Genomic DNA, 26,619 nt, shown 5'->3' on the forward strand with positions numbered 1-26,619 from the left:
TGTGTGTGTGTGTGTGTGTGTGTGTGTGTGTGTGTGTGTGGTTTCAGTACAAGAATAGTTCACGCTCCTTGTTACAAGTCTGAACAATACAGATATACATAAACCACATGAATGTCACCCCTTCTCCTGAGGTCATCATCACAAACTGACTTCCATCTCAAAACTCAGAGTTGAGGGGCGCCTGGGTGGCGCAGTCGGTTAAGCGTCCGACTTCAGCCAGGTCACGATCTCGTGGTCGGTAAGTTCGAGCCCTGCGTTGGGCTCTGGGCTGATGGCTCAGAGCCTGGAGCCTGTTTCTGATTCTGTGTCTCCTTCTCTCTCTGCCCCTCCCCCGTTCATGCTCTGTCTCTCTCTGTCCCAAAAATAAATAAACGTTGGGAAAAAAAATTTAAAAAAAAAAAAAAAAACAACAACTCAGAGTTGAATTTTGTTTCCTCTCTGACCAGAACAGAATCCTGCTGCACACAGTGAAACATGGCAGACTTCTTTCTGGGTAGCTCCCCACGTTCGCCCCCTTATTTGACAGTTGTGTGGTCCATTGCACGGATGTACCATGACTTACTGAAGTAACCACCTGTTGGGCATCTGAGTTATTGCCAATGTTTCACTCTTTAGAACAGTTCCACAAGGGGGTGCCTGGGTGGCTCAGTTGGTTAAGTGTCCGGCTTCGGCCCAGGTCATGGCGGTTCGTGTGTTTGAAACCCACATCAGGTTTGCTGCTATGAACGTGGAGCCTGCTTTGGATCCTCTGTACTCCTCTCTCTCTCTGCCCCTCCCGCACCTGCTCAAGCACTCTTCTTTCTCTCTCTCTGTCTCTCTCTCAAAAATAAACATTACAATTGTTTTTCTAACATCTTAACAAAAAGTTCTACAGGAACTAGCACACGTACCTTTGTGCATTTCCAAGTATTTTGGTGGGCTAGAGCTTTGGGGCACTGCAGGCGTGCTATATGGACAGGGAGCCACGTATCTCACTTCTTGGTCTCTCTTCTCAGTCCTGTACCCCCAGGACTGTCCTGAAGAGCTTCCCACAGTGTGCCGAACCAGGTGGTTCTCAGCCCTGGTGTCCACTAGAACTATCTGGGACCCTTTATCAGACTACCCTACCCCCTCATCCCCTCCCGCCCCACCATTCTGATGCAGCGCCTCGGGGGGCTCCCAAGAGTCTGAATGGGGTCTCACTGCCTGGCAATTCTGGCCATGTGCTGGGGAACCCCACTGCTGTCTACCTCCTCTTCACCACTGTCTTTTTTTTCTCCCCAGAATAGGTTCTCAGACTATGAGAAGAGGAAGGTAAGAAAATTTTCCTTCTCTCCTCGGTCACTTTTGTTTTTATCAAAGACCTCAATTATTAGAAAAGATTGGAGGGAGCAAGTTCTTCCTGCCTGTAAATTAGAGGGTAAACTAAAGTTTTCCTCTTATACACATGGCCTCACCACGTGCTTACCCAGCCTCAGTGGGTGACCAGGTATCTCGCCTTCACAGATGAGAAGCTTGAGGCTCAGAGACCCCCGACTCTAAACCACTAGTCTCTGCCAGGGACCAGCTTGTTTTATTACAGTTGGGCCCTGGGCAGGCAGGTGTTGGGGGGGGGGGGTGGGCAGGAAGGGGAGTTATTACTCAGCTTTAAGACTTAACAGCCTTCACAGTTCAGAGGTGAAGGGTAGATTCCCCTGCTCCCATGTGCAAATGTCCACGGAGCCTAGCCAACCCAACCATCACCGGGGTCTACATTCTTGCAGGAACAGAAGATGCTGGAGAAACTCGAGTTTGAACGGCGCCTGGAACTCGGGCAGCGAGAACATGCCCAGCTCCTTCAGCAGAGCAGCAGTCAGAAGGACGAGATCCTTCAGACGGTCAAGGAGGTCCGTGAGCGGCCACGTGGGGTCAGGCTTGCCTGCGCACTCCCTACCAGGGGGGGCCCTCTGCTGTGGGGAGGCGGTGGCGGTAAGCTCCCTCGCTGGATCTTCCCGGGCCCGGGGGCCCTTACGGTTCACCTAGCCCAGCTTCCTTGTGTATATGGACACCCCGAGGCCTAGCAGAGGGAAGACCTGGTCCAAGATCAAACAGGAAGGCCGGGCAGGGCAGGGATAAGAAACCTGTGCAGGGATCCTTGGTGTTAGCTCAGGACGGCCACCTGTCCTGCTGCAGGAGCAGTCCCGGCTGGAGCAGGGCCTAAGTGAGCATCAGCGCTACCTGGATGCAGAGCGTCAGCGGCTGCAGGAGCAGCTGAAGCAAACGGAGCAGAACATCGCCAACCGGATCCAGAAACTCCTGCAGGACAATCAGAGGTCAGGCCCCAGTCCGCAAACCCAGAGACCTTCCCCCCATGTGGTACCCTTTGAAGAGCCCAGGGTAGGGGTCCATTTCTCCCCTGTAGCCTTCACTCCTGCCCCAAGGTTTTCGTTGTTCGGGTCCAATCTTGGTGCTACAATTTGCACCAACCCAAAGAGAAAAGCATCTAATCTGGGCATGACCTGGTCTGTGTTTTGTCATGGGACCCACGCCCCCCAGGTTTCCCATCTATAAAATGAGTGGGTTTAATGGGAGAGTTGAGGTCACATCCTGCTCCAATATTTCGGGCTCCAAGTAACATGTTGCCTTGAGGTCAGCCATTCTACCCACAGTGAGATTTGCCTTAACAAATGCTCTCCAAGGTAGGGGCTGCTGGGAGCAGGTCTTGGTGGGGCTTGGGGGAGAGGGAGCCAGATAGAGCTGTCAAGAAGCCTGAGAGAGTCCAGTTGGGGTCCCTTGTGGAAAGCCTCCTGAAACAGGTGTGCCACATCCCCTGGTGCTCCCAGGCTTCCGTTTGCTTTTTCCTTACGGGGCCATCACACAGCAGTCACGTGGGGCCCGAGCGAGCCTGCCGCGTGCCGCACAGCATGCTCTCCTTCCCGGGGTGTCCCGGGAAGCTACCATTTGTCGGATGCTGCTCACGTGCCAAGCACTTTGTGTATGTTCTCTTAGTCACTCTTTACGAATACTCCATGAAGCCTTCTTATTATGATCCCCTTTTACAGATGAGGAACTGGGGCTTGGCGGGGCTGAGGAACTGGCCCAAGGGCACAGAGCCCCAAGTTCCGGGGCTGAGGGGCCTGGGCCAGTGCCTAAGCCCGCTCTGCACAGCCAGTGCAGCGAAGGGGAGAACGGTTCTGTTGCAAACAGGCCTGCAGGTGACTACTGCAGGGACCCTTTATGGTTGTCTCCGCAGGCAGAAGAAAAGTTCTGAGATCTTGAAGTCGCTGGAAAATGAAAGGTTAGTGTTTCACTCTAGCCCTTTCTTGGAGTTGCCTTGTGGTGGAGGCAGTGGTCTGGGGAGATAACGTCTTGTGATTCTCAAGGATTATGCCAGAAAGTTTGCCTAAAGCTGTAAGGAGATTCACCTCCTTAGGGAATATTGGGTTAAAAATAAATCACTGCCTGCAAGTTGAACACACATGTACGTTCCTGAGAAAAATTGAGACACAAATAAAAATATGTGTAATGTCCAACTATATTACTAGTGTAAAAAAAAATTAGAGGGGCACCTGGGTGGCTCAGTTGGTTGAACGTCCGACGTCAGCTCTGGTCATGATCTCATGCTTTGTGAGACTGAGCCCGAGTTGGGCTCTGTGCTGACAGCTAAGAGCCTGGAGCCGGCTTCGGATTCTGTGTCTCCTCTCTCTGCCCCTCCCTTGCTCACGCTCTCTCTCAAAAATAAACATTAAAAAATTTTAAATTAGAGAAAAATCCATTTCTTATTAAGGGAAACACAATCCATTATGGAGTAGAAAACCAGGAGCTATAGTTAACTAAGGCGGAAGAGTGTACAATTTCTTCATGACGTGGCACGTATCTGTGCTCAGAAAGCAAAAGGACCCACCCTGAGTGGTTTACCAGAAATTAGAGGTGGTGATCTTTGGGTTTTTTCCTTTGTGTTTTCCCCGTTCGTTGAGATGCACAGCTTCAGTAATTAGGAAAGATGGTAGCTGAGAGGAACGAGCCCCCCATTCTTCTTTCCCCATACCCTCTGTCTTGTCTTCTTGCCCCCCTCCCCGCCAGGATTAACTGGAATCCCCCCTGGTTCCCTGGAATCCCAAAATAGCAACGTGGATGTGGACTTAGCTGCAGTCCTTGTGTCTGCCTTTTAGGCCCCTGGCTGCTTGGGAAGAATTCCCACAGGGAGCTCCCGTGGGGTTGCAGGGTAGCCCCTTCACCTGCCCACTGCAGCTTGACCCGGGTGGTCAAGGCCAAGCTGGGTTGTGGCCGACTGGTTTATTTGGCTCGTGCTTACCAAGTGCCCTCTCTGCGTTGGGCCCTGTGGGCTCTGCTGCGGGTCCAGCAGCACCAGATGTGGCCTTCCCTTGAGCAGCCTGTGGTCCTGGGCAAGAGGCCAAGGTGATTACATGCTTCTTCCAACAAAATGCGACCCGACAGAGACTTTAGAAGATGTTCCCTCCAGGCCACCATTCCTAGTTTACTCTGGGGGAACGATGTACACACATGCAACGTGCATGTACGTCCATACTTTCTCATTTCCGTTTACTAGATCATGGATGGATTTCAATGCCAAAAGCCTTATTTGTAATAGCTGTAGAATATTCTGCAATATGATTAAATCCTAATTTAATTAGTCCTCTGTGGACATTTAAGTTTCCAGTTTTTCATAATTATAAGCAGTCTTAGAGTGAGCATCTCCTAAATATCCCCCTATGCATTTATGTGAATATTTTTGTAGGAAATATTCAAAGGACTTCTTGGTAGGTCTTGCCAGATTACCTTCCAGAATATTTTGCCAGTTTATACTCTCCTCAGCAGGACATGAACGTGCCCTTTTTACCACCTTCGCTGCTGCTGCTGCTGGTGGGTGGTCCTCAGTTTTCCTAATCTCCCAATCTGGTAGGTGAAAAGATCTTTAGTTATCAGGTATCTCTTTCCATATGTTTATTGGTCCCCTGCATTTGAGCATCTGTGAAGTGGCCGTCTGTGTCCTTTGCCCACTTTTCTAAGGGAATGTTGAGCTTTTTATGCGAGATACTCCGTGTACAAGGCTGGAGGTAACTGGGTTCCCCTGGAAGTGCGAGATGCCAGCAGGAGCATGCCTAGGCTGGCACATCGAAGAGGACTTCCCGGAGAAGGTGGCGTGCATCTGCTGGGATTCCCCGTTGAAAACGTTACATCTGAACAAAAATGGATGGAGTTTTTTTGTTTGTTTCTAGGATAAGGATGGAACAGTTGATGTCCATCACTCAGGAGGAGACCGAGAACCTGCGGAGGCGTGAGATTGCCTGTGAGTCTTGGGTGGGAGGTACGGGGTCCTGGGAGCAGGGCTTGTCTGACTGGGGGCAGAGGGTGGACTGCCTTCTCTCTGTACGTAAGGCAGGCGCTGAGTGTGTGTCCTTGAGGGAGGCTGCAAAGTCCAGACATGGAGCGTGGGCCCTGGTGTCAGGCCGACGCAGGAACAAGCCTGTGACCTCAGGGGCACTACTGGTCCCTAACTGTTCTGAGCCTCTGTGTTCTTCCCTTTAACTGGGGAGGATGACTGTTACCGCCCCCTAGTGTCCTTCTGAAGGTCAGATGAGCTAATACCTGTCACTAAGTGAACATCCCACTGAGGCTGTAGGGTTTCTGTTGTCAAGAGCTGTGGTCGGCCCCACTTGGGCTCCTGGGAGCTGCCCGTCCTGCCATTCCCAGGAGGTGGTCCTGGGGCACCACACTCTCCATACTTAATGAGGGGGGGCCTTCCGGTCTGATCCTGAGAGCTCAGAGGATCAAGCCACGTGCCAAGGAAGGCCAGGAGTCAGTTCCTCCTTTTTTCAAATGACTCTGTTTGGACGGTGCCATCCTCCCGAGCCTGGATACTAGAGCGGAATGCTGCACACAGGCCCTGCGCCAGGCGCTGTCCACACACCACCTCCCCTCCCTACCTCCTGCTGGTGTGTCCTTAACGTCCCTGTTGTAAATTATCCACCACTTAGAAAAAAGAAAACTTGTGTTTGCATCTCCAGAAGATATTTGTCGGTAAATAGATTGGGAATAGTATCGGTGTTGGGAACTTTTGTTTTCGCCTTTCAAACTTCCCTCCCTGTTGCTTAGCTTCTTATAAATGAGCATTTTTGTTGTTAAGTGTTTATTTTTAAGAAAGAGAACATGGGGGGGGCGGGGCAGAGAGAGAGACACACCCAGGATCGGAAGCAGGCTCCAGGCTCCGAGCTGTCAGCACAGAGCCCAATGGGGCTCAAACTCACGAACCCTGAGATCGTGACTTGAACCAAAGTCACTCAACCGACTGAGCCACCCAGGCACCCTAAGCATGTAGTTTTTTTAAGTTTATTTATTTAGAGAGCATGCACACAGGGGAGGGAGGGAGGGAGAGAGAGAGAGAGAGGGAGAGAGAGAGAGGGGGAGAGAGAGAGAGAGAGAGAGAGAGAGAGAGAGAGAGAGAGAGAATCCCAAGCAGGCTCCGTCCACACTGTCAGTGCAGAGCCCAACACAGGGCTCTGTCCCACAAACTGACATCATGACTTGAGCTGAAATCAAGAGTTGGACGCTTCACCACTGAGCTACCCAGGCGCCCTGAAAATGAGCATGTGTTTTTATAATGAAAGAATTTCGGTAAAAATAACAAAAAGGCAAGAAAAGGTAATAACCAGAGGAGTTGAGGACATATGTAGTATCAGGCTGCCCTGTGCACAGCCAAAGGGGATGTGAATCAGCATGTTTCTGGAAGGCAGAAAGGGACATTCCTATTTATTCACGGCCTTAAAACTGTACTCTTAAAAATTATTCTTAGGAAATAATCAAATCAGATTGCACAAGGATGTTTGAGCAAGGACGTTTATCATTTAATAATTGCAAAAAGAGTCCAAATGCCCCCAGATAGATCACCTAACTAAACTTTTGTGGTCCAGGCACCGCCGTCCCCTGCAGCCGAAACTTCACGCTGCCTCGTGGACATGGGGAGGTGGTGACAGACCATGAGAAGTGGTTGTGTTTAGGGTTGTGACATTTTTAAATTTTTTATTGTGGTAAAATATGTAACATAATGTCTGCTGTTTTAACCACTTTTAATTGTCCAATTCTGTGGCACGAAGTACATTCATGTTGTTACGCAGCCATCTCCAGAACCTTCCCAAACTGGAATTCTGTCCCCGTTAAACGCTCCTCTCCATCCCCCTCCCCCAGCTCCTGTACAGTGCCCCATTCCACTTTGTCTGAATTTGATGACTCTAGATACCCCCACATAAATGGAGTCCTCCAGCATTTGTCGTTTTGTGACTGCCTTCTTTCACTCCGCATAACGTCCTCGAGGTTCATCCATGTTGCAGCAGGTATCAATTTCCCTCCTTTTTAAGGCTGTGAATAACATTCCATTGTGGAGGGGCACCTGGGTGGCTCAGTCAGTTGAACATCTGACTTTGTTTGTTTTTGAGAGCACAAGTAAGGGAGAGGTGGGGGAGGGACAGAGAAAGAGGGAAACAGAGGATCTGAAGTGAACTCTGGACTGACAGCAGAGAGCCTGACCCAGGGCTCAACCGTGAGATCATGACCTGAACCAAAGTTAGACTCTTAACCATCTGAGCCACCCAGGAGCCCCTGAGCATCTGACTCTTAATTTCGGCTCAGGTCATGATCTCCTGTTTCATGGGTTCGGACCCCATGTTGGGCTCTATGCTGACAGCACATAGCCTGCTTGGGCTGGACTCCCTTGCCCCGCCCCCGCCCCTCCCCCCGCATGCGTGCTCTCTCAAAGTTAAAAAATATCCCACTGTGTGTATATACCACATTTTGTTTATCAGCGGACACTTGGCTTTCTTCCACCTTTTGGCCATTGTGAATAACAGTGCTACGAACATGAGTGTACGAGTGTTCAGTTCTCTGCTTTCAATTGTTTCATCTTAAATTTTTAAAAATCCATAAATCTGTATTAAAAATTAGAAGGATATGTATCAAAATTAATATCTTTGGGTGATGATAGAAGATCTTGTGTGTGTGCTGTTCAGTGTTTTACAATTAGCCTTTCAAGCGTAAGTTACTTGCATCGTTTAAAAAAAGTGGGGTTTTTTTAAGGATAAGTATGAGGTGGGTGATGAGCAAACCCTCCAAGGCCCCCCGGGAGCGGTGCCCTTTTCTCAGCGCCCCCCCCCCCCCCCCCCCCCGCCGTGTTTCCTCAGCCGCCATGCAGCAGATGCTGACCGAGAGCTGTACAAACCGGCTCATCCAGGTGGCCTACGAGTCCCAGAGGCAGAACTTGGTCCAGCAGGCCTGTTCCAGGTAAGGTAAGGAGAGGCTTCCTGAGTTGGGGTGCTGACTCAGGACCCAGGACCGTGGGGTGAGAGCTGGACTCTGAAATTCCTGCCCCAGCCTCAGCCTCAGCCATGCTGTCGGGGGCAGGCGGTGACTGGTCTTTGTGGTTTTTCCAGCTGGACCCCATGGTTGTGTCAGGTCATGGTAAAGTGACAGCGCTCACCCCTGCTTCTCCCGCACTTTCGGTGAGCCAGGCGTCCCACCACGTGGTGTGTGTTAGCTTATTGAATCTACGAGGGACCATGTTGTTACTAGCCCCGTTTTGTCACAACAGCTGAGGCTCAGAGAGACAGTGGGACGCACCCAAGGAAATCTAGCAAGTGGCAGAGCCAGGGTTCAAACCCAGGCAGAGTGGGGTGTGATCGAGCATCCGTGTGGGTTGGGAGCAGGGTGTCCTGGAGGGCATGCTAATGGAGTCGCTTTCACACTGGTGGCAGCTTGGGGTCCGGCTGTCCAAGTTCACCACATCTCTGTGGGTGTGTCTGTTGAAGGAGCCACGTGTGCCGGCACAGCCAGGGGAGCAAAGCTGTTGGGGCTCAGGAGACAGGCCAGGAGCACAGACTGCCTTGTGTTCCCCTGCCCCCTCGCCCCACCTTCCCCTGTGTCCTCACAGAGGTGAGGTGTGGAGCACCTCTCCCTCCTTTCTCGGTGGTAGCACCTCTCCCTCCTTTCTCGGTGGTAGCACCTCTCCCTCCTTTCTCGGTGGTAGCACATCGCGCTTAGGAGCGTGGTGGACAGACCCGCATTCAGGCCCCATTTCTTCTGTCCATAACCGTGAAGTGCTGGGCCAGTTAGTTTCTCTCCTGAGCCTCAGTTTTCTTATCAGAAAAACAGGGATAAGTCACAGTACCTACCTCTGGAGTTGTTGGAGGATTGAAACAAATTCAAAACCAACATTATGCCCAAGTATGGACATACGTGAGGATGCAGGGTTTGAATTTTTGTGCCCAAAGCACTCTACTCGTTCTAAGGGGAGATTCACGACCAGGGCGAGAAATGCTGGGGGCCCACGGTGAGATGTGGTTGTTTTGACCCAGCAGGAGAGCTTTCTCATGGCCCGAGTGGCTCAACTAGGAGGTCAGGAGCTCCATGCTGGTGGTGATATGGCAGAGGCCAGGCCACCACTTCAAAGGGCATTGTAGAGGGGATTCTGATGGAGGGGTGGATGAGCGGACCCGGAGATGGTCTCTCCCAAGTCCCAAGACACACGGACTCCCATCGCCTTCCCTCTAGGGCCACGGGGTTCAGACTAACTCTGTGTCTGTGCCCAGCCCGGGGTGTAGCCCCCCGCGGGTCCTTCTTGAGTATTTTTGAATGAGTAAATGGCTTGTCTTGATCTCCAAGGTCCTTGGCAGAAAATGTTCAGAGAGTGAATTAATTTGCTGTCTTTCTGGCAGCATGGCCGAAATGGATGAGCGATTCCAGCAGATACTGTCATGGCAGCAGATGGATCAGAACAAAGCCATCAGCCAGATCCTGCAGGAGGTGAGCCCTGGCCTAGGGTGTGAGGGTGGGGGGCCCAGGGCGCGAGTGGGGGCAGGGGTACAAGGGCGTGAGGGCGGGGGCTCGAGATGGGCACAGGGAGGGGTGCCTGGAGGGCTTGGTTGGTTAAGCTTCCGACTTTGGTTCAGGTCACGAACTCACGGTTCGTGAGTTTGAGCCCAGCGTCAGGCTCTGTGCTGACAGCCCAGAACCTGGAGCCTGCTTCCGATTCTGTGTCTCCCTTTCTCTCTGCCCTTCCCTGGCTCATGTGCGCTCGTGCTCTCTCGCTCGCGCTCTCTCTCAAAAATAAGTAAACTTTAAAAAGGGGGGGGGGTGGGCACAGGGAGTCTGGGGCAGAGCATCAGAAATCGACATGGAGCCCTGTCCTTAGAGAGCTTGTTAAGACCCAAGGTGTTTAGTCCATTTAGAAATGTACAGACTCAGGAAGAGGGGGGCAGAGAAAGGGAGGGGGGGTGGCTTTCTGATCATGGAGATCTAGAGAAGCATTCCCCATTTCCCTGGCAGGCACCCACTCCCCGTGCTGTGTGGCTCCATCGTAAGGACCCCTCAGGGGCAGGATGTGGTGAACACGCCGTGGGGGTGGAGCCCACAAGAGAGCACTGAGGCGCCTTGACTTCTTCCAGACTGCACACTTGCATCTGCTCCCTCACCTTCCTCATCGGTGAAATGGGGCAGTAAAAAGCCCCCACATCACTGGTTGTGGAAAGTCCGTGTACGATGCAGGAGCAGCACTGAGTGTAGCATCTGGCGCTGATAAGCCTTTCATAAGTATTGTCTCTGAAATGCGAACAAGTGAGCTGAAAAGTCACGTGCTTGCTAGCAGGCAGAGTAGTCCTACGTTAAAGTGTTTTTGAGCAGATTTTGAGCCTTCCCCTGGCATGAGCCACTGGGAAAGCGAGGCCGCCAAGCACCTGCTGAGCAGCCCCTGCTGTCTTGCAGAGTGCCATGCAGAAGGCTGCGTTTGAGGCTCTGCAGGTGAAGAAGGACCTCATGCACCGGCAGATCAGGAAGCAGGTGGGTGCTGTGGGCGGTGCCCCTGCCTCCCCCTTCCTGTGTGCTTTCCTGGACAGCATAGGTGGCTCTTTCCTGTGCTGGCTCAGCGAGTGGACTTCCCCAGATGTGACCTTTCCCACGACGTGACCTTTCCCACGACGCCCTGGGCAGATGGGAAGGGTAGTGCCCGACTGCGGCCTGGAGCCCCTGGGCGGCCTCTGCACCCACCACACTCCAGGCAGGACCCCCTTGTTGGGGAAATGCACTTGGCTTCACCCCGGCCACCTCTGTCAGCTCAGGTGGAGAAGCTGGAGGGTGGATGGGGTGTCCCACGGGGGCAGACAGGGGTCCCGATGTCCCCGAGGGCGGATGTGCTGAGGTCCCAGCTCTGCCGGCAACCTGCAGGCTCTGCTGGACCCTCTGGGCTTTCTGGAGGGTGCGGTGGACCATGGGTGCGCAGGCTGGAGACGGAGTCGGCTTTCAGGTCTCGGGAGTGGTCATCACATCCTACTTGGCACACTTTGAATTGTACATTTTTGCATGTGTATTTTTTTCTTTTTATTCTTTTCCTTTTTGGCCAAAACCAACTTCTCTTTTTATTTCCCTCTTTAATTTCAACCCCACCTTGCCGGACATGAAGCTCATTCCTCTGACCTGGGGTTGGTTGGGGCCATAGGAACTTAGGGGCAAGAACCATAGGGGTCACAAGCTTAGGGCAGAGGAGTTGCTGGCTATGGGGTCTGACCCCCAGACATCCTCACTGTGGGTGATTCTGACCCACCAGGCCACCTGTTCCCCTTCAGACCCTGAGCAGGGACGTCCCCGAGAAAGGGCTCACTTACTGACCTGCTCTGTGTCCTTGAGCAAGTCACTTAACCTCACTGAGCCTCAACTTCCCCATCTATAAAATGGAGACCAGAATACCTCCTAATACCCAGAGGAGATTTGATGAAGTGACACAGATACAGTACACAGCACAGGCCTCGCACACAGAATGCTTCGTAAGCATCAGCCACTACCATTAATGGTATTACAGTATTACATAGTCCCCTCCGTTACCCTCTGCTCTGCTCTGTGATGGCAGTTACAGGAAGCGAGAGAGTCAGATGCGTTCAGCACTCAGGACTTGTGTCTGGTCTGCACTCTGGCCTGAACCTTAAAGGAAGGCCCGTCTCCATTTCATAAGCTCTTGGCACCCTCTGTGGTCCAGGCCCTACGATCAGCTCCTGAACAACAGTTCACCAGGACAGGCCCGTCCGTGTCCCATAAACGCTCGGGGCCCTGGAATAGCTGATTATTTTAAACTCCCACTGAGAGCTTTCCCAAGGCACCTAAGTCCCCTTCATTCCTGAGCCCCTCGAAAGGTTTCTTAGACCCCACTTGGCCTTCAGAGAGCAGCACAGATTCGAACCTTGGTTAATGTGAATTAAAAAAAAAACCCTGTCTCGTCTTCTGTTTAGATTAAGTTAATAGAAACTGAGTTATTGCAGCTGACACAGCTGGAGGTAAAGAGGAAGTCCCTGGACACAGAGGCATTGCAGGTACGTAGGGCTCCCTGGCCTGTCCCTCCCGCCCCAGAGGAAATCCCCACCCGGGCCCCCCATGCCTCCCTCCCAGCAGCCGCTCCCCAACAGGCAGATGGTCTTCTCCGTGACTGTGATGGGAGCACAGCCTGGGGGCTGAGCTCAGCACAGGCCAAGGTTAGGGTCAGGTCAGCCTATTGCTCAGCAGGAGGGTCAGAGGAAAGAGGGTTTCATTGCCAAGGCTCACCCAGACCCATTTCCATCTCTTTGTTTTGAAGGAGGGTCACTGCTGAGCTCCCTGTCTCTCTAAGCCATGCTTCTAGGGTGCTGGTTCAACTCATGGGCTTGACATCCTCTGGGGAAGGAGCTTTCTTGGTGTCCCAAGGATGTCTGGAGGAAAGCGCCCAACTGTTAGTGTGTCATTCCCTGCAGGTGGCTTCTCTGGGAGCCCTGGGCTCGGTGTCCTGCTTGTATAGTGTGGGGGCAGCAGGGACCGGCAGGTGGCGTCCTGGACTGTGTGTCCGGGACCTGGGCCCTCTCCCAGTGTAGTCCCGCTTTGTGATCTGGGCAGGCAGGGGAAGAAGGCTGGACTCTGCCCTTCTCTGACCCCTTTCTGCCCAAAGGGGATTGATTAATGGTGTGTGAGGACCTGTGCCCACACCGGGCTTCTGAGCAGAGCCACCTGTCTGTCCCTGTGTCTGTCCTCAGCAGACAAGTCTTAAATTGTCCCCTGGCTTCTCGACTCAGTAAAAGCGTGCTAAGGTCTATAGTCCTGGTCTGTGGGCTGCCACAGGTGTGCCGTGTGACCTTAGGTCACCTCCCCTCTTAGGCCTTCGTTTCTCCCCTCCGTAAAATGAAATAATCTTCAGGCCCAGCCTGTGTCACAGGGCCACCCCACGGGGGTGAGCTCACCAACGCAAGGCCCTTTGGGAGCCTTGCCGTGGCCCTCAGAGAGGAAGGGGTTGGGGTAGCTCTCAGAGAAGACACGGCCACCGTACTTGGCAGGTACCCATGTCTCCTGGCCGTTCGAGCTTGTGGGGCTCCCATCTGGGGGGGGCCTCCGTGGGTTTCCAAGAGTAAGAAACAAGTGGAACAGAGACGCAGGCGAGGGCTTCACTCCAGTTTGCATGTGCCTCCATCTGTGTGAGAGCCTTCCAGACTCCTACGGGGATACACCCCAACCTGCCCTGCTTGTGCTTCTGCCCACATGCCCTGCCTGTAGTCCGTGAGACTGCAGTCACACACCTGTGGCTTATCATTTCCTTTGTTTGATGTTTCTTACCATTCCACTGTCGTCAGTCACTAGATCCCATGCCTGGCCTGACCCCCCACGGGGAGAAGGTGGGGAGGGGATGCCCAGACAGAGGGGCCCTTTGGCTGTGTCCCCCAGCGCTCAACCTAACTGAGTTGGGCCCACTGTGGGGTCCCTGCTGCCGGGCTTGGAAAAGGCAGGGAGGGGTGGGACTTGCCACTCCCTGGGGACTCTGGGCGCCGAGCTATGCACTTCCAGCGGCACTGGGCCTGCTCTTGTGTTGCAGGAGATGATCTCAGAGCAGCGCTGGGCCCTGAGCTCCCTGCTCCAGCAGCTGCTCAAGGAGAAGACGCAGCGGGAGGAAGAGCTCCGGGAAATCCTGGTGCGCTCGGCTTCTGCGTCCCGGTCGCACATGGGTTCGCTTTCCCTAAACACACTTGCCATTCTTAGAAGCGCTTTTGTTCAAGTAATAGTGGCTCATCAGAGAAAAAATGGAACGTACGGAGGAAAAGAATCTCCCTCCCGAGAGTTCTCGAATGCTAACATTTGGATGTGTGTTTTCTAAACACTGCGATGCATCTTTATAAGCTGTGCGTGGATGTTCTGTGTAAGCCTCAGATGGAGCACATCCCTTTAGAACTAGCTTCTCTGCATCTGTTCTCTTCGTGTCTCTGAACTGTCCTCTGCGCTCTCCCAGGCTGCGTTTGGAGGGGCCATCGTAGCCTCTTGCCCAGAATTCACACTACTTCCAGTTTTTCACTTTTCTGAGCAGTGCTGTCTTTGTAGCTAAGTATTGACAATGGCCGTGAGTATTCATTCAAGGCAGATGCCCGGGAGGGGAATTTCTGTGTCCAGGGCAGGCTGTTTAATAAGCTTTTGACAGGAGATACCCAGCTGTCCCCTGTACCCAAATGGGTTTGAGGCTGGCACATTGTCAGAGTGGCAGAGCCCCATTTAGGGGTGGCAAGTTGGGGTCATTTTCACCAGACCCTGTGGGCATCTGAGTGGTGGAGACGGAGGCCAGGCCCGCCAGCCGGGGCTCAGAGACTCAGTCGCTCCTATGGTGTCCTCGCTGCTCCACACATCCTCTGAGCTCCTGTGGGCAGAGCCCCTGCAGAGTGCAGGGAAGAGGGAGACCAGCTTCCACAGCCCCCCACCAGCCCTTGTGATGTGCTGAGGCCAGTCAGAAGCTGCCTGTTCCTCACCATCCCCTACTGCCATGGCCTGCAAGTTGCATTAACGTGCGAACAGCGCGTTAGCCTCATGCAGCAGCTGCCATGTGCTCTGGTCCTGTGCTCCTGCCCTCGAGGGGCCTCAGAGGACTCCCCATCCAGGGAAGGAAGAACCACCTCAGCAGATGGTGACTGTCAGGGTCATGGGCTCCAGAAGAGTGCTGTGGCTGCAGCCCAGGGAGGGTAGGGACCAGCAGAGGGGAGCAGCTCCCCAAGGTCTGGGAGGGACCACCAAAGGACAGCCAGGTCCCCCCAGGGGATGGGGGAAATGCCTGTGTTGAAGTCCTGCAGCCCACATCTTATTTGGTCCCCACCATGTGGCCACAGTCCTGGCTCCTGGCTGGCTTGCTCAGAGTACAAGTCTTAAGGCAAAACAGACTTGTGTCCAAGTCCTGGCCTTGACCACGGGCAGCTTTCACCTGAGCAGGTTCCTGGTCACTCTGAGCCTCCCTTTCCTTACCTGTGCAGTTGCCCACCCCCCGCCCCCCACCACCAGAGCTGTGCAAATTAAGGAAAATGGCATCTCGGTGCATAGTGAGGTCTGGCACGCAGCACTCTGAAAACATTCGCTGCTGCTCTTGGTATCCTTTGTTCACAGCCCTGGCCCCAGCGCCTAGAACCATGCGTGGTCTAGAACAATACTCGGTGACTGCTTGTTCATGGAGGAATGAAGGAACCTGTTTCAGTACCTTGTCTAATTCTTTAGCTTTGTCAGAAGGGTGAAGCCCATTCTAGAAGCTCCTATTGTCCTTAGAATCCTATTTTGTCTCCCTGCCTATCACAAGCTCCTGAGCCCAAGTAGGGGGCCTGCAGAGCGTGGTGCCAGGTGTCTGCAGCCCAGATTCAGGCCCCGCGCCCAGATGGTCCCTGGCTGAGGTTGCTCACAGCAGAAACGGGGGTAGAGGGACTTCCTGCCTTTCCCGTTCAGTAGTTTAAACAGTGAGGCCATGGTGGCTGGGAACATCGTTTGTAAATTACCAAACATCGCCCCACTCCCTGCACCTGCCCAGAGCATCATTTACAGTTGCCACGGTCATTAGACTTTTTATTTACTGATTTATAGCTGATGGTACTTGTTTTGTCCCTGGCAGACAGAGTTAGAAGCCAAAAGTGAAACCAGGCAGGAAAATTACTGGCTGATTCAGTATCAACGGCTGTTGAACCAGAAACCCTTGTCCTTGAAGCTGCAGGTAAGGGCTGCTGGCACCCACCCTTCCCGAGAGCCCTCCTGTGCCTTGGTGATATCTGGGTTCTTGATCTTTCTAGTTTATTTCTGTTCATATTTCTGGAGACAAGTGCGCTAAGCCCTGGAGGGACAGAAAAGAGAGGACGGGTGCATTCATCTGGTCAGAGGCCAACACAGGTGGGCCACAGGAGCTGCCTACAGACACCCACCGTGGGCGGGACGGAGATGCCCCCCAACACACACACACTGGTTTTTGTTGGGGCGCCTGGGTGGCTCAGTCGGTTCAGCGGCTGACTTCGGCTCAGGTCATGATCTCGCGGTTCGTGAGTTCGAGCCCCGTGTCAGGCTCTGTGCTGATAGCTCGGAGCCTGGAGCCTGTTTCCGATTCTGTGGCTCCCTCTCTCTGACCCTCCCCCATTCATGCTGTCTCTCTCTGTCTCAAAAATAAACGTTAAAAAAAAAAAATTAAAACCAATAATGGGCAGTTCGCCAGGCGTATACCTGATAGATCATCTCAGTGTTTCTAGACAGCTGCATAGCATTTAGTATCTGGATGAACCCTCGTTATTTTAAACAGCCCCCTCTTGATAGGTACTTGATTGCTCACCATGTTCCCGTTTCCAGATAGAGTGGCAGTGAGCTTCCTAGTACCTTTCTCTCTACTTCCATATGCATTTTTGTAGGAAACATACCAAGGAAACCCTTCCTAAGTACATCCGGAGCCTTTGTTTGCCATTGTAAGTAACGAGGTCTCGTTTGCCTGCGCTCAGCTTCCCCGTGGGTCTGTCCTGCAGGAAGAAGGCATGGAACGCCAGCTGGCGGCCCTCCTGGTGGATCTGTCGGCTGAACACTACCTGCCCATCTTTGCCCACCACCGCATCTCCCTGGACACGCTGAGCCGGATGAGCCCTGGGGACCTGGCCAAGGTGGGAAGCAGCAGCGCCCCAGGGGAGGTTGAGGGGTGAACCGGGCCGCTGTCCGATCCGCCGAGAGTCGACTTACTCTGGTGGGGTTCTTGGTGAGGTCTGCCGTTACCCAGTGGTCCAGGGTCCGCTTGCTTCCAGGTGGCCAGAACACCTACCCCATCGGTCCCTAACCCCCTGCGTGTGCCCTGCACGCCATCTGCCTAAGAAAATCCAGGGATGTGAGTTCTGACCCCAGGCTGCCCTACCCGCTCAGATTGGACCTTCACGTTGTGGGCCCAAGACAAGTCCTTGGAGGTCTGCTCCAGCCCTGGCCCACGCCGTGGTGTTGCAGACGTGGCACGGCAGCACTTCCTGAACCTGCTTGCTTCTGGGTAGAGCTGAGCACCTTGCGTTACTTCATTTACTCTTCAAATGAGCCAAATAATGACGGCCCATATCTCTAGCGCTTGCCTGCGCCGGGTGCTAGTCTAAGTGCTTCTCGAGTGCTAGCACCTTGAACCCTCCCAGCAACCCAGGCAGAAGGGTATTCTCGTCCCTGTCATTTTTCAGATGAGGAAGCTGAGACACAGCAAGGTGGTAACTTGCCCAAGGTCACACAGCGGAGCCAGGACTCGAGCTTGAGTGGTCTGGTGCCAGAGTCCATGCCGTTTACCACTCTGCTGCTGTGTCGCCTGTCCCTTGGCTCAGAAACCGAGGCTCTGGAGGGCTGCACGGGGGCTCTGCCTCCCAAGGGACCATGTGGTTCCAGCGCTCGGCCTCGGCGCGAACCGCCTGGCCCTTCCCGTGAACTCTGATCCTGGATCCTGTCTTACTGGTTGTCGTGGGGTTGACATGCGGTCATGCAGGTGAAGGAGTCCCTTCCTCGGTGCAGGGGAAGCACGTGCTAAACTGTAGCTGTTACTAGTGTCAGTTTCCTTTGGGGCCTCTGTTTCTCTCCCTGCCACCTGGTCATCTTCATAGCTGTGGTGCTGCACTGCCTCATGTTGACCCTGGGGCCCAGGCCTCCATGTGTCCAGCAGAAGGTGCCAGAAGCCATGAGGCAGTCCTGATGGCTCTGTACTGTGTAGCGAGCTCTCGCGCAGCCCAGGCCATAACTTGCTTTTCCTTGAACTGGCTCAGGTGGGCGTCTCGGAGGCCGGCCTGCAGCACGAGATCCTGCGGAGAGTCCGGGAGCTGTTGGGTGCGGCCAGGATCCAGCCAGGTACCAACGCCAGGACACCTCCTGAGCAGAGGCCCCCACCTTACTTGTGGACTGTGGCTCGGGGCGTCCCCGGTTGACATTTCAGGACGAGAACTGAGGGCCGGTCCTAGCCCCTGCCAGTCCTTAAGATTCCCTCCCAAGGGAACAGGATTTACAAACGGGAAAAACGGGCCACAGAAATGGGGGAACAAAGAAGCTTCCTTGCAGAAGAGGCCCTCCTGGTTCCCTGTCCTAGAACCTTCCCTAAAGCTACTCTACAAACACAGGGAACCACACACCCAGATCCTTGCAGTAGAGGGAGAAACCAGCCCTAGCCAGTGCCTGACACTGTGCCTCGGGCAGGCCTGTGGTTGGACGTGGAACAAGGTTCGTGGTGACCTGTGAAAGGGGTAAAGGCAGGTCATGAAGCCACTCCAGCTGCGCCTGGAGGCCCGGGTGAGGTAGGTGTTGTGGCTGCTGTAGGAGTAGATGGGCGTCGGGGATCTCCTGTGTCCGAGCACAATCCGGGTACGAGGCGTTTGTCAACCACTTTACAGGTACCGTGTCATGGCACCTCTGGCAGGTGGGTGCCGCTGTTCCTTTCATTTGAGAGATGAGGGAACTGAGGCGGAGAGGGGCTAATGTGGCTGCCGTAACCTCACACAGCTGGCGAGTGTATGTAAACCTCAGTACAGCTGAGCTTGACTGCCTCCCTCGAGAAGAGGCCGAGGGGCCTTGGCAAGGGAAGCGGGCCTGCCCAAGGATGAAGGCAGGGGGCGAGCCCGTGGCACTGCCAGCCTCAGACAGGGTCTGTTCAGGGGAGAGACTAAAGGTGGGGTGGCCAGACCAGATGCAGGGGCGAGGCAGGAGCTCTGCTGCCGGCAGGGAGGAGGCCCTGGGTCCCCAGGTGTCTGGGCCAGTGGCAGCGCCATGATGTCCTCGGGCTCCAGCTCTCTAGCCAGTTTTATTCCAGAGACACTGACCCAACCTAACCAAGTCCCTAAACTCACAGTCCTTTCATTAGACACCTTCCTCCCCTTGCAGATGTTTTCCAACCCTGATCCCTCCTGCTGTCAGACTGGAGGTCAGGTTAAGTTTGACATCAGGAATTGGGGTCTCCTCATCCCCCCCCACCAACAAAGATTCCCTTCACTCTGAGCCCCTCCCCCTCCTGACACCTGCCTCCCACAGTCCCCCACCATCCCCAGGGCGGCTTCCTGACTGTGTCCACCTGCAGGGAAGGCTGGGTGGGATGGTTTCCTCTCAGCAGCAGAAGGGGCAGGAGACCTTCAGCCATTTTCCTGACATTTTCTTACTGCTCCCAGAACTTGGTAGGTGTCCCATTACATATAGAAGAGCCCCTTGACGGTGATGGTTTGGGGGCGCCATGGTACCTACCTTTAGAGAGCCTAGTGTTGTAACAGCCTTAAAAAATATATATTCAGATGTTTCCAATTATAAAAACTTCTCCTTCAAACCATAGGGTAGATGGAAAAATGTGAGCCGTGATCAGGATGGGCGTCAGGGCTGCCGAAGACTCGGGGATGGGGGTGTACTTTGCATGATATGAAAGAGACTGCATTTTGTAAGGGCTGATTCTGGTGTCCTGCCTGTTGGCACCCCGGTGGGGGATGCTGGCTCTAGGGCAGAGGAGGGGCAAGGGTGGAGGGGACAGCCTTGGGGGCTTCTCCTTCCTCTCCCTACTTCCTCGTGACCTGAGGGCAGCGGCCCATCCTGTCTCCTGGAGGAGGGGCTGAGAGCATTGCCCCATCCACTGCAGAGTCCCTAACCGAGAACTCCTACACCACGGCTCTACCACCAGATGGCCCTGTGGTCTTGGACAAGTGGCTGCCCTTCCCTGAAAGGGACAAGCCCTCTTGCAGGGTGGCCATGAAGGATCCGGGGAATGGTCAGGGGTCAGAGGCCCCAGATAACCAGCACTGTGGCGATCCCTGCCAGCCTCCCTGCACTCCTGCCTTACAGAGGAGGGAATGAGGCTCAGAAAAGAGTTAAGGGGGCTCTTACCCCTACCGTGAGATCAAAGTGCCCCTCCGGAGCTCACTGTCCACTCGTGGCAGGCAGAGCCAGGGGACCCCCTGTGGGGTTGGGATCACTGGGCCATGACACTGGCTCAGCCTATCCCTCTGGTCCTCACAGAGCCACTGAACCCACCCAAGGGTGAGGTCCCTGGGGCCATGGAGGTGCCCACTGCCCCCGAGGAGCTGCCTGAGTCCGTGAGCCCGTCTGCTCCCCCGGCAGAGCTGGAGGTGCAGACTTCAGAGTGCGTCGTGTGCCTGGAACAAGAGGTGAGTCTGGGGCACCAGCCCCTCCCCCCACGCACCAGCCGGGCCAGCACCCATCCTGAGCCTTTCCAGACTCGTGTTCTTTCTAGACATTTTTTCATTGGTAGAAGTGTATTGTATTCATTAGAAACTTTGGGAAATCCAGGAAAGCAAAAAATACAGGAAATTACCGTGATCCTATGACCCAAATATGAGCGTTTTCTGGGGTTTATTTTCTTTTTTTTAAAGAGGGGGCTTTTCCCCCCTACTTAAAAATTTCCCACGTCCTTAAATACTAACAGCACAATTTTCTCTGAAGAGGCTTTTAAAAAGCTGTCTTTAAAAATCTAACAAATTAATGCTTATTGTAAAAATTAACATAGCGTATGAAATCTCCCCTGCCTCCGCCGTGCGATCCTACTTAAAAGAAGCAACCATGTTAGCAGTTGAATTACTCCACGGTCTTTACAGACCCGGGAAGGGCATGATGTGTAGGGAGGTGTTGGTGATAAATGGAACCAAACCCCTGCTTTGGGGCCCCATGTTTCTTCCTGCAAACTCTGCTGTACCAAATAGCCTTGAACGGAGTTGATTATTTCCTCAGGATAAATCCTAAAAAGAGGAAATGCCGAAGCAAAGCGCAAGCGTGCTTACGAGGCTTCCGCTCCATGCTGTTGGGAGTAGTTTGTAGACCGAGGGGCTGATCAGGATACAAAAAGGCAACAATTAAGACAGTCTATGCGTCCAAGGGGCAGGGCTGGTGAGATGCTGTGTGGCCTCCTGTGTAGCTGTCGGAGGGCACGGAGGGTCCAGGATTGGTGGCGGGTGATGACCACCATCACGTGGTGCTATCGGGTGGTATCAGATGCTTCCGGTAAAGGACGGTGGGGTGGGGCGGGGGGAGGTTGCCCAGCCTCCAGGAACAGGCGGGGCAGGACCCAGACGCTCCCCCTCCCTCCTCAGGCCCAGATGATCTTCCTCAATTGCGGCCACGTCTGCTGCTGCCAGCAGTGCTGCCAGCCGCTGCGCACCTGCCCGCTGTGCCGCCGGGAGATCGTGCAGCGCCTCCGCATCTACCACAGCGGCTGAGCCGCCGCCTGCTTCGTACAGACCCGTGCAGCTCCCCTCTGCCCTGGGCCCTCGTCTCACAGCCTGGAGGTGCCCCCCGCCCCACCCCTCCACGCACACCGGGGCCGGAGGGCGGCGGAGCGTTCCAGACCCTGACGCGGCCGGTGTGAACGCGGTGGAGGAAGGGAGGACTCGCGGCCTGAGGACAGGGTCTGGGGTTTGGAGAAGCCTCCGTCTGAGCAGGAGACTGCGTGTCCTGGCCTCTGCGCTTGCCAGCCCTCTGTGCCGGTCCCCGGCCCTCCAGGAGCCCCGGGGTCCTCGGCAGGAGGGTCCTTGGCAGGGTAACTTGGACAGCGCCGTCCCTCGCGGTGGGTGCTGGGAGCGAAGGAGGGCCCCGACCCAGAAGTGGGGGAGGCCGGGGGTAGAGCTGGTGTGTGGTGTAACCGCGGATCACTCTGGGCCGTCCTCAGGTTGTCCAGTGTAGGCCTTGTGCCACAAGTGACATTGGTCCCTCCTCGCCTCCCCCTCTGGGTCCCCCTGCTGTCCAGATGTGCACCTCCTAGCTACCCCCACCCCATCTCACAGGCAGGCAACCAGCTTGCAGACCCAAAGCAGGAATGTCAATAAATCCCCCTCCAGCCTGCTCCTTCCGTGTCATCACTGGGGCCCCCAGGAGCCCGGGGAGGGGAGGGGGCGGGCTTTACCTCAGTCAGGCAAAAGGAGGGAGGAGGTACAGGCATTCTCAAATGCAAAGTTAAACAAAATTCCCCCCATTACAGGTGGACAGACTGGGCTCAGAAGGGCACAGGGAGGGTCAGCCGGAGCAGGTTGGTGGGGCAGCGGTGGGGGGCTGGGGGGGAGCAGGGGCATGAGAGTGGAGGCAGAGGCTGCTGAATGCCCAGTGCCCGGCAGCTGGGACGGGGCAGTGCTGGGTCTGGAGCCTGCCAGAGGTTTGATTCCCAAACCCATGCAGTTGTGCAAGTTAATTGTACAATTTTAGAAGGAGCCATGTACCTGTACTTGCTGTAGAGCTGCACATTTATTGTGCATTTTCCGGTAGATGGTTTTGAACCGAGGACAACTTTCTTTGAGCTAGAGGTGGGTCTGATTAGGGTACCTGGGCTCTGCCTCCAGCTACCCCTAACCCTGGCCGGCCTTCCAAGACTCCTTTCCCCACGCGTTAAGCGTGGGACACGATGGGGCCCAGATGCAGGCCAGTGGCCACCAGGGGGCACCCAGCTGCAATCCTGGAAGCCCTGAGGTGGCAGAGCCCTGTCTCCCCTAGGCCTGTTTCCCTGCCTCATTAGGTCCTGTGGACTGAAACAGGATAGGACGAAGCCCCCTGTGAGTTCTGTTTTCCAGGCAAGAGCTGGGGCCTCCTCCCATACCCTATCCCCTCCCACCCAGGACCTGGGGAGCTTTGGTGGCTCCCTCTGCCCCAGACTTGGGCTCACCTTGGCCAAGAGGGGAGACTGAGACCTGGGTGGGCCGGGCTACTTAGGGCACAGTGTTTTCCGAACCACCTGGACCCCTCACTAGGCCCTGGGAGAAAGGAATTTTAGGACCGCCCCCTCCTGCTGTTATAGATGGGGAGCCTGAGGCTGAGTGTGGTGCCTTGCCAAGGACAACAGCAAGACTGCACTTGAATCTCTGGTCGCTGCCCCCATAGTCCCTGCTGTTTCTCACCCCAGCCCCGTTGACCAGCCCTCAGCCACACACCGCCGTGGACAGGCTGGCACCAGGAAAGCCAGGGGGTGTGTCCCGTGCTCCATAACCTCCACCAAGGGTTCACACCTTCCTGGGCCTCAGTTTACATGGTGGTGAAATGGTAATGAGGACACCCCCCTCCTGGAGTGGCTCTGGGGCTCCTGGTCCTGCACAGAAAGCGCACACACCACAGTAAGTGCTCGGTAAAGGCTGTGTGAAGATCTTGAGGACCAACACTGCTGTTTGGATCTGTGGATCCAGCTTGAGCCCAGGGGCCAACCCCCACTGTGCACGCCCCAGGGCCACATGGCCTGCAAGCTGCTGCCATCCCCCTTGGCCTCACCATCGCCAGGGGCTACCTGAGGAACACCCTGCACCGATCTGGCTCAGAGAGCCGAGCTGCCGACAGGCCAGTCACCTACGTGCCCTGCACGCCTTCTCTTGGGGCCGGTTTCCTCTAAGATGGGGTAACACAGGCACTCGGACTGAGCCCAGAAAGCCAGGGCGCACTCCTGCTGTGGGACAGGCCCAGCCCCGGTCTCCTCCTGCCGGCACCACGCACACAGGCCACTGGCTTTAAATCATTTATTGATTAGTAAAGCTTAACCAGTTTGCATAATATTTTCAGTACAATATCTGGGAATGACGATTGAGAAAACCCCAAGGCACTAGAGGAGAGCATCTGAACACATGAACGAGATGGCAGAAGGTTAGTGAGGCACTGGAGAGTCCGGCTGGGGGGACCAGGGGGCCCTGAGCACCAGCCACCACCATATGTCCCCTGGGTCTGAAGCCCCTGCCCTAGGAAGGGGACGGAGGGTGCGGGGCGGAGGAGGGCGCTGGGGCAGGCAGGAAGTCCTGGTCCCTGGGGACAGGGCTGCCGGGGTGGAGCTACCTCGGCTAGACCTTCACCCCCAGGAACAAGCCGCTGTGGAAGGAGCGCATCTGAGAAGGGAATTTGCCGGGTGAGGTGACTTGGAGGCAACAACGGCCAAGCCACAGCCTGACCCCAAATCCTCAGAGGGGACACCGGCAGCGCCTTGGGGAGCTGTACTCCGCTCCCCTGGTGGACAATGTGTACCTTGGGGGTGGCCCACAGATGAATCTCCATCCCCACCCCGCAGACCCCATTTCCGAGCACACGGCCACGCTCCCCTCCATCCCACCCTGCAGCATGTGGCCGAGACAGGCAAGGGGGACGGAGGGACTCCGGGAGGCTGGCTGCCAACAGGCAGGAGATAGGCTAAGTGCCGGGGGGGGGGGGGGGGGGGGGGTGCAGAAGCCTGCTCCGCTTCCAGCAGCCTTCCCTCTGCCGCCTCAGCCTGCCTTGAAGACACTCCCAGCAATACTTCCCCACCGACCCCCTCTTCCCTCCCTTGAGACACTTCCTCTCCACAGACCAGCACATTCTGGGCCTTTCTCATTCCAATCCAAGCCACCTCACCCCTCCTCCTCCATGAGGCATCCCCCTCAACCCAGCAGCCCCAGCCTGGCTACAGCCGGAAGACCCCTCCTTGCACCTCCCCTCACCCAGAGCAGGGAAAACAAGGCCCGTGTCCCCTCCCAAACTGGCCTCTCGGGGCCCAGCCTGGATTGAGGAGGACACTGGGGCCCCCAGTGCTCCCTGGTCCTGGTTCTGATAAAGCCCTTGGTGAGAAGGGAGAGAAGCCAGTGGCCAAGTAACACATCAAGCAACCACTCTACCTCCATCTTTCTGAGAAGGCTGGCGAGACCCGGGAGGGAAACCGAGGCCATAAAAGGCAGGAGAGGAGGACCCAGGGAATCGGTGATCACTGGGTACACCTCAGCCCCTCGGCTGTGCCCAGCTTCCAGCACAAGCAGGAAGCCCAAGATCGTGCCACAGAAGAGAAAACAGGAGCAAAGTGTGACCAAACCCAATAAAGTGACTCAGGTGGGCCACCCCTGCCCGGCCCCAGAGGTGCCACAATGGCCCCACCGACCTCCACCCCAAGGCACAGACCCGGGGCTCCCTGCCGAGAGCCAAGCCTGCCTGTGCCTTGGAGGGGGTGACCCACGTCCAGCAGAAGCTCAGGGGCGACCGGCCTAGAACTCAGTCTGTACCCCTGCGCTGTCCTCGGTGGTGGTGTGGATGGGGGGGCGGCCACCAGGGCTGGATACCTGCTCCCCAGTCTCCTGGTCACTAGGTTTGGGGGGCTCAAGGTCCGCAGCTTTTCCAGGAGGGGGTGGCCGAAGGGGCGAGGCTGGCGGCGAGGAGGCCTCAGGGGCTGCCACGGGCTGGGGGCTCTCTTGGGAGGGGGCCCCGTTGAGCAGAGGGCCAGCCGGCGGGGGGCTCTCAGCCCGCAGATCCCGGGCCAGCAGACCGCGCAGCTCGGTGACACTGTCCGGGGACGCAGGTGATAGTGGCTCCGAGCCAGCCTCAAAAGGCAGCCCTGCCTCCTCGTCCTGGACCACGGACACCACCTGCTTGGCACGCCGTCGCTTTTCCGAGAGCGGGGCTGCTTCCGGGACGCTGGGGCTGCCACTGTCCCCACCACTGCCACCATACTCCTCACCCCAGTCGATGGGTGCACCCTCCGCCAGCAGGTGCAAGTTGGGGTCACTATTGTGCATGACCATGCTGTCCCGGTACAGGTTGTGTTTCCTCTGCACAGCGGCCTCCTTCACAGCTGCGGAACCCAAGAGGGGGGTCGGGACATTTACCACGGGTTCCACGGCCGCTGCCACCACCCCCTACACTGCACCCAAATATGACCCACGTCATCCCCTCCAGGCCTCCCGACAGCCAGACCTGGGGTCATGATTGGGAACTGACCCCCCAGCCGGCAAGGCCTCACCGCTGGCGAGGAGTAGTGGTTACCGGGCTGGTAACCACCGTGTCAGCCTGTCCCTCGTACCAAAGACCTGAGAGGACACTAAGGCCCAGAGAAGCAAGTCTACCCTCCTACGTCCCCACCGCGTGCCTGACCCAACCCCCAGGCCTGTCTCGCCATCTTTGCAGGAAGACCTCTCAGCAGCCCTGTCTACCGGCCCCCGGGCAGTGACGGTCCCCACCCGGCACAGCACCGGCCCTGCCATACCCTGCAGGATGTCCTTCATCACCGTCTGCAACACCACCTCCTCGTACGTGTTCTCCACTAGGATGAACCTGGCAAAGTCCTCGAAGATCAGCTCCTGGAACCGGGGCAGCTCCTGCGGCGGCGGGGTGGGCAGGGACAGAGCGGGGGGTGGTCAGGCCCGCCCTGGGCTCGGGGACCGCGGAGGGGGCTGTGCTCGGGGGGCCGCAGCAGGCTTGGCCGGGGCGGGGGGCTCACCGACTTGCACGTGGGCGCCAGCTTCTTGAGCAGGAAGGGGATGGTGATCTGCAACAGCGCCTCCCGGAAGAATCGCTTCCGCACCGAGCTACTATCGTAGTCGTATTTCTGCCAGGACAGAGGGGCCAGGGGCGGGGTCGCTAGGTCTGACCTTGCCCTCCTCCTCCTCCTCCTCCTCTGTGGGGGCA

At 55.8% G+C, this 26,619-nt stretch overlaps 2 protein-coding genes across 14 annotated transcripts in view; one reads left to right on the forward strand and one right to left on the reverse strand.

Annotated features, from left to right (window-relative positions):
- The window catches only part of LRSAM1 (leucine rich repeat and sterile alpha motif containing 1), a 40,186-nt gene extending 17,889 nt beyond the window's left edge, over window positions 1-22,297 (forward strand). For 2 of the 12 annotated variants that reach the window (XM_011288422.3, XM_045043201.1), the window contains exons 12-26: window positions 1,264-1,293; window positions 1,743-1,865; window positions 2,152-2,291; window positions 3,212-3,256; window positions 5,199-5,269; window positions 8,154-8,253; window positions 9,684-9,771; window positions 10,729-10,803; window positions 12,243-12,323; window positions 13,844-13,939; window positions 15,881-15,979; window positions 16,770-16,901; window positions 18,021-18,102; window positions 20,239-20,387; window positions 21,327-22,075. In XM_011288422.3, coding sequence (XP_011286724.1) covers window positions 1,264-1,293; window positions 1,743-1,865; window positions 2,152-2,291; window positions 3,212-3,256; window positions 5,199-5,269; window positions 8,154-8,253; window positions 9,684-9,771; window positions 10,729-10,803; window positions 12,243-12,323; window positions 13,844-13,939; window positions 15,881-15,979; window positions 16,770-16,901; window positions 18,021-18,102; window positions 20,239-20,387; window positions 21,327-21,452 — 1,437 coding nt within the window. In that variant the 3' untranslated portion in view covers window positions 21,453-22,075. The other 10 variants (XM_045043205.1, XM_045043204.1, XR_006588905.1 and 7 more) reach the window with 9 other exon arrangements.
- A 1,412-nt stretch (window positions 22,298-23,709) lies between these two features.
- Window positions 23,710-26,619, reverse strand: part of NIBAN2 (niban apoptosis regulator 2) — a 53,565-nt gene continuing 50,655 nt past the window's right edge. For both annotated transcript variants that reach the window (XM_006939496.5, XM_019816564.3), the window contains exons 12-14: window positions 26,432-26,539; window positions 26,198-26,309; window positions 23,710-25,786 (exon numbers count right to left, since the gene is read on the reverse strand). In XM_006939496.5, the coding sequence (XP_006939558.1) occupies window positions 25,203-25,786; window positions 26,198-26,309; window positions 26,432-26,539 (804 nt within the window). In that variant the 3' untranslated portion in view covers window positions 23,710-25,202. The remainder of the gene's footprint in view (window positions 25,787-26,197; window positions 26,310-26,431; window positions 26,540-26,619) is intronic.

The sequence above is a fragment of the Felis catus genome, chromosome D4, assembly GCF_018350175.1.
Source record: "Felis catus isolate Fca126 chromosome D4, F.catus_Fca126_mat1.0, whole genome shotgun sequence".
NCBI lineage: Eukaryota > Metazoa > Chordata > Mammalia > Carnivora > Felidae > Felis > Felis catus.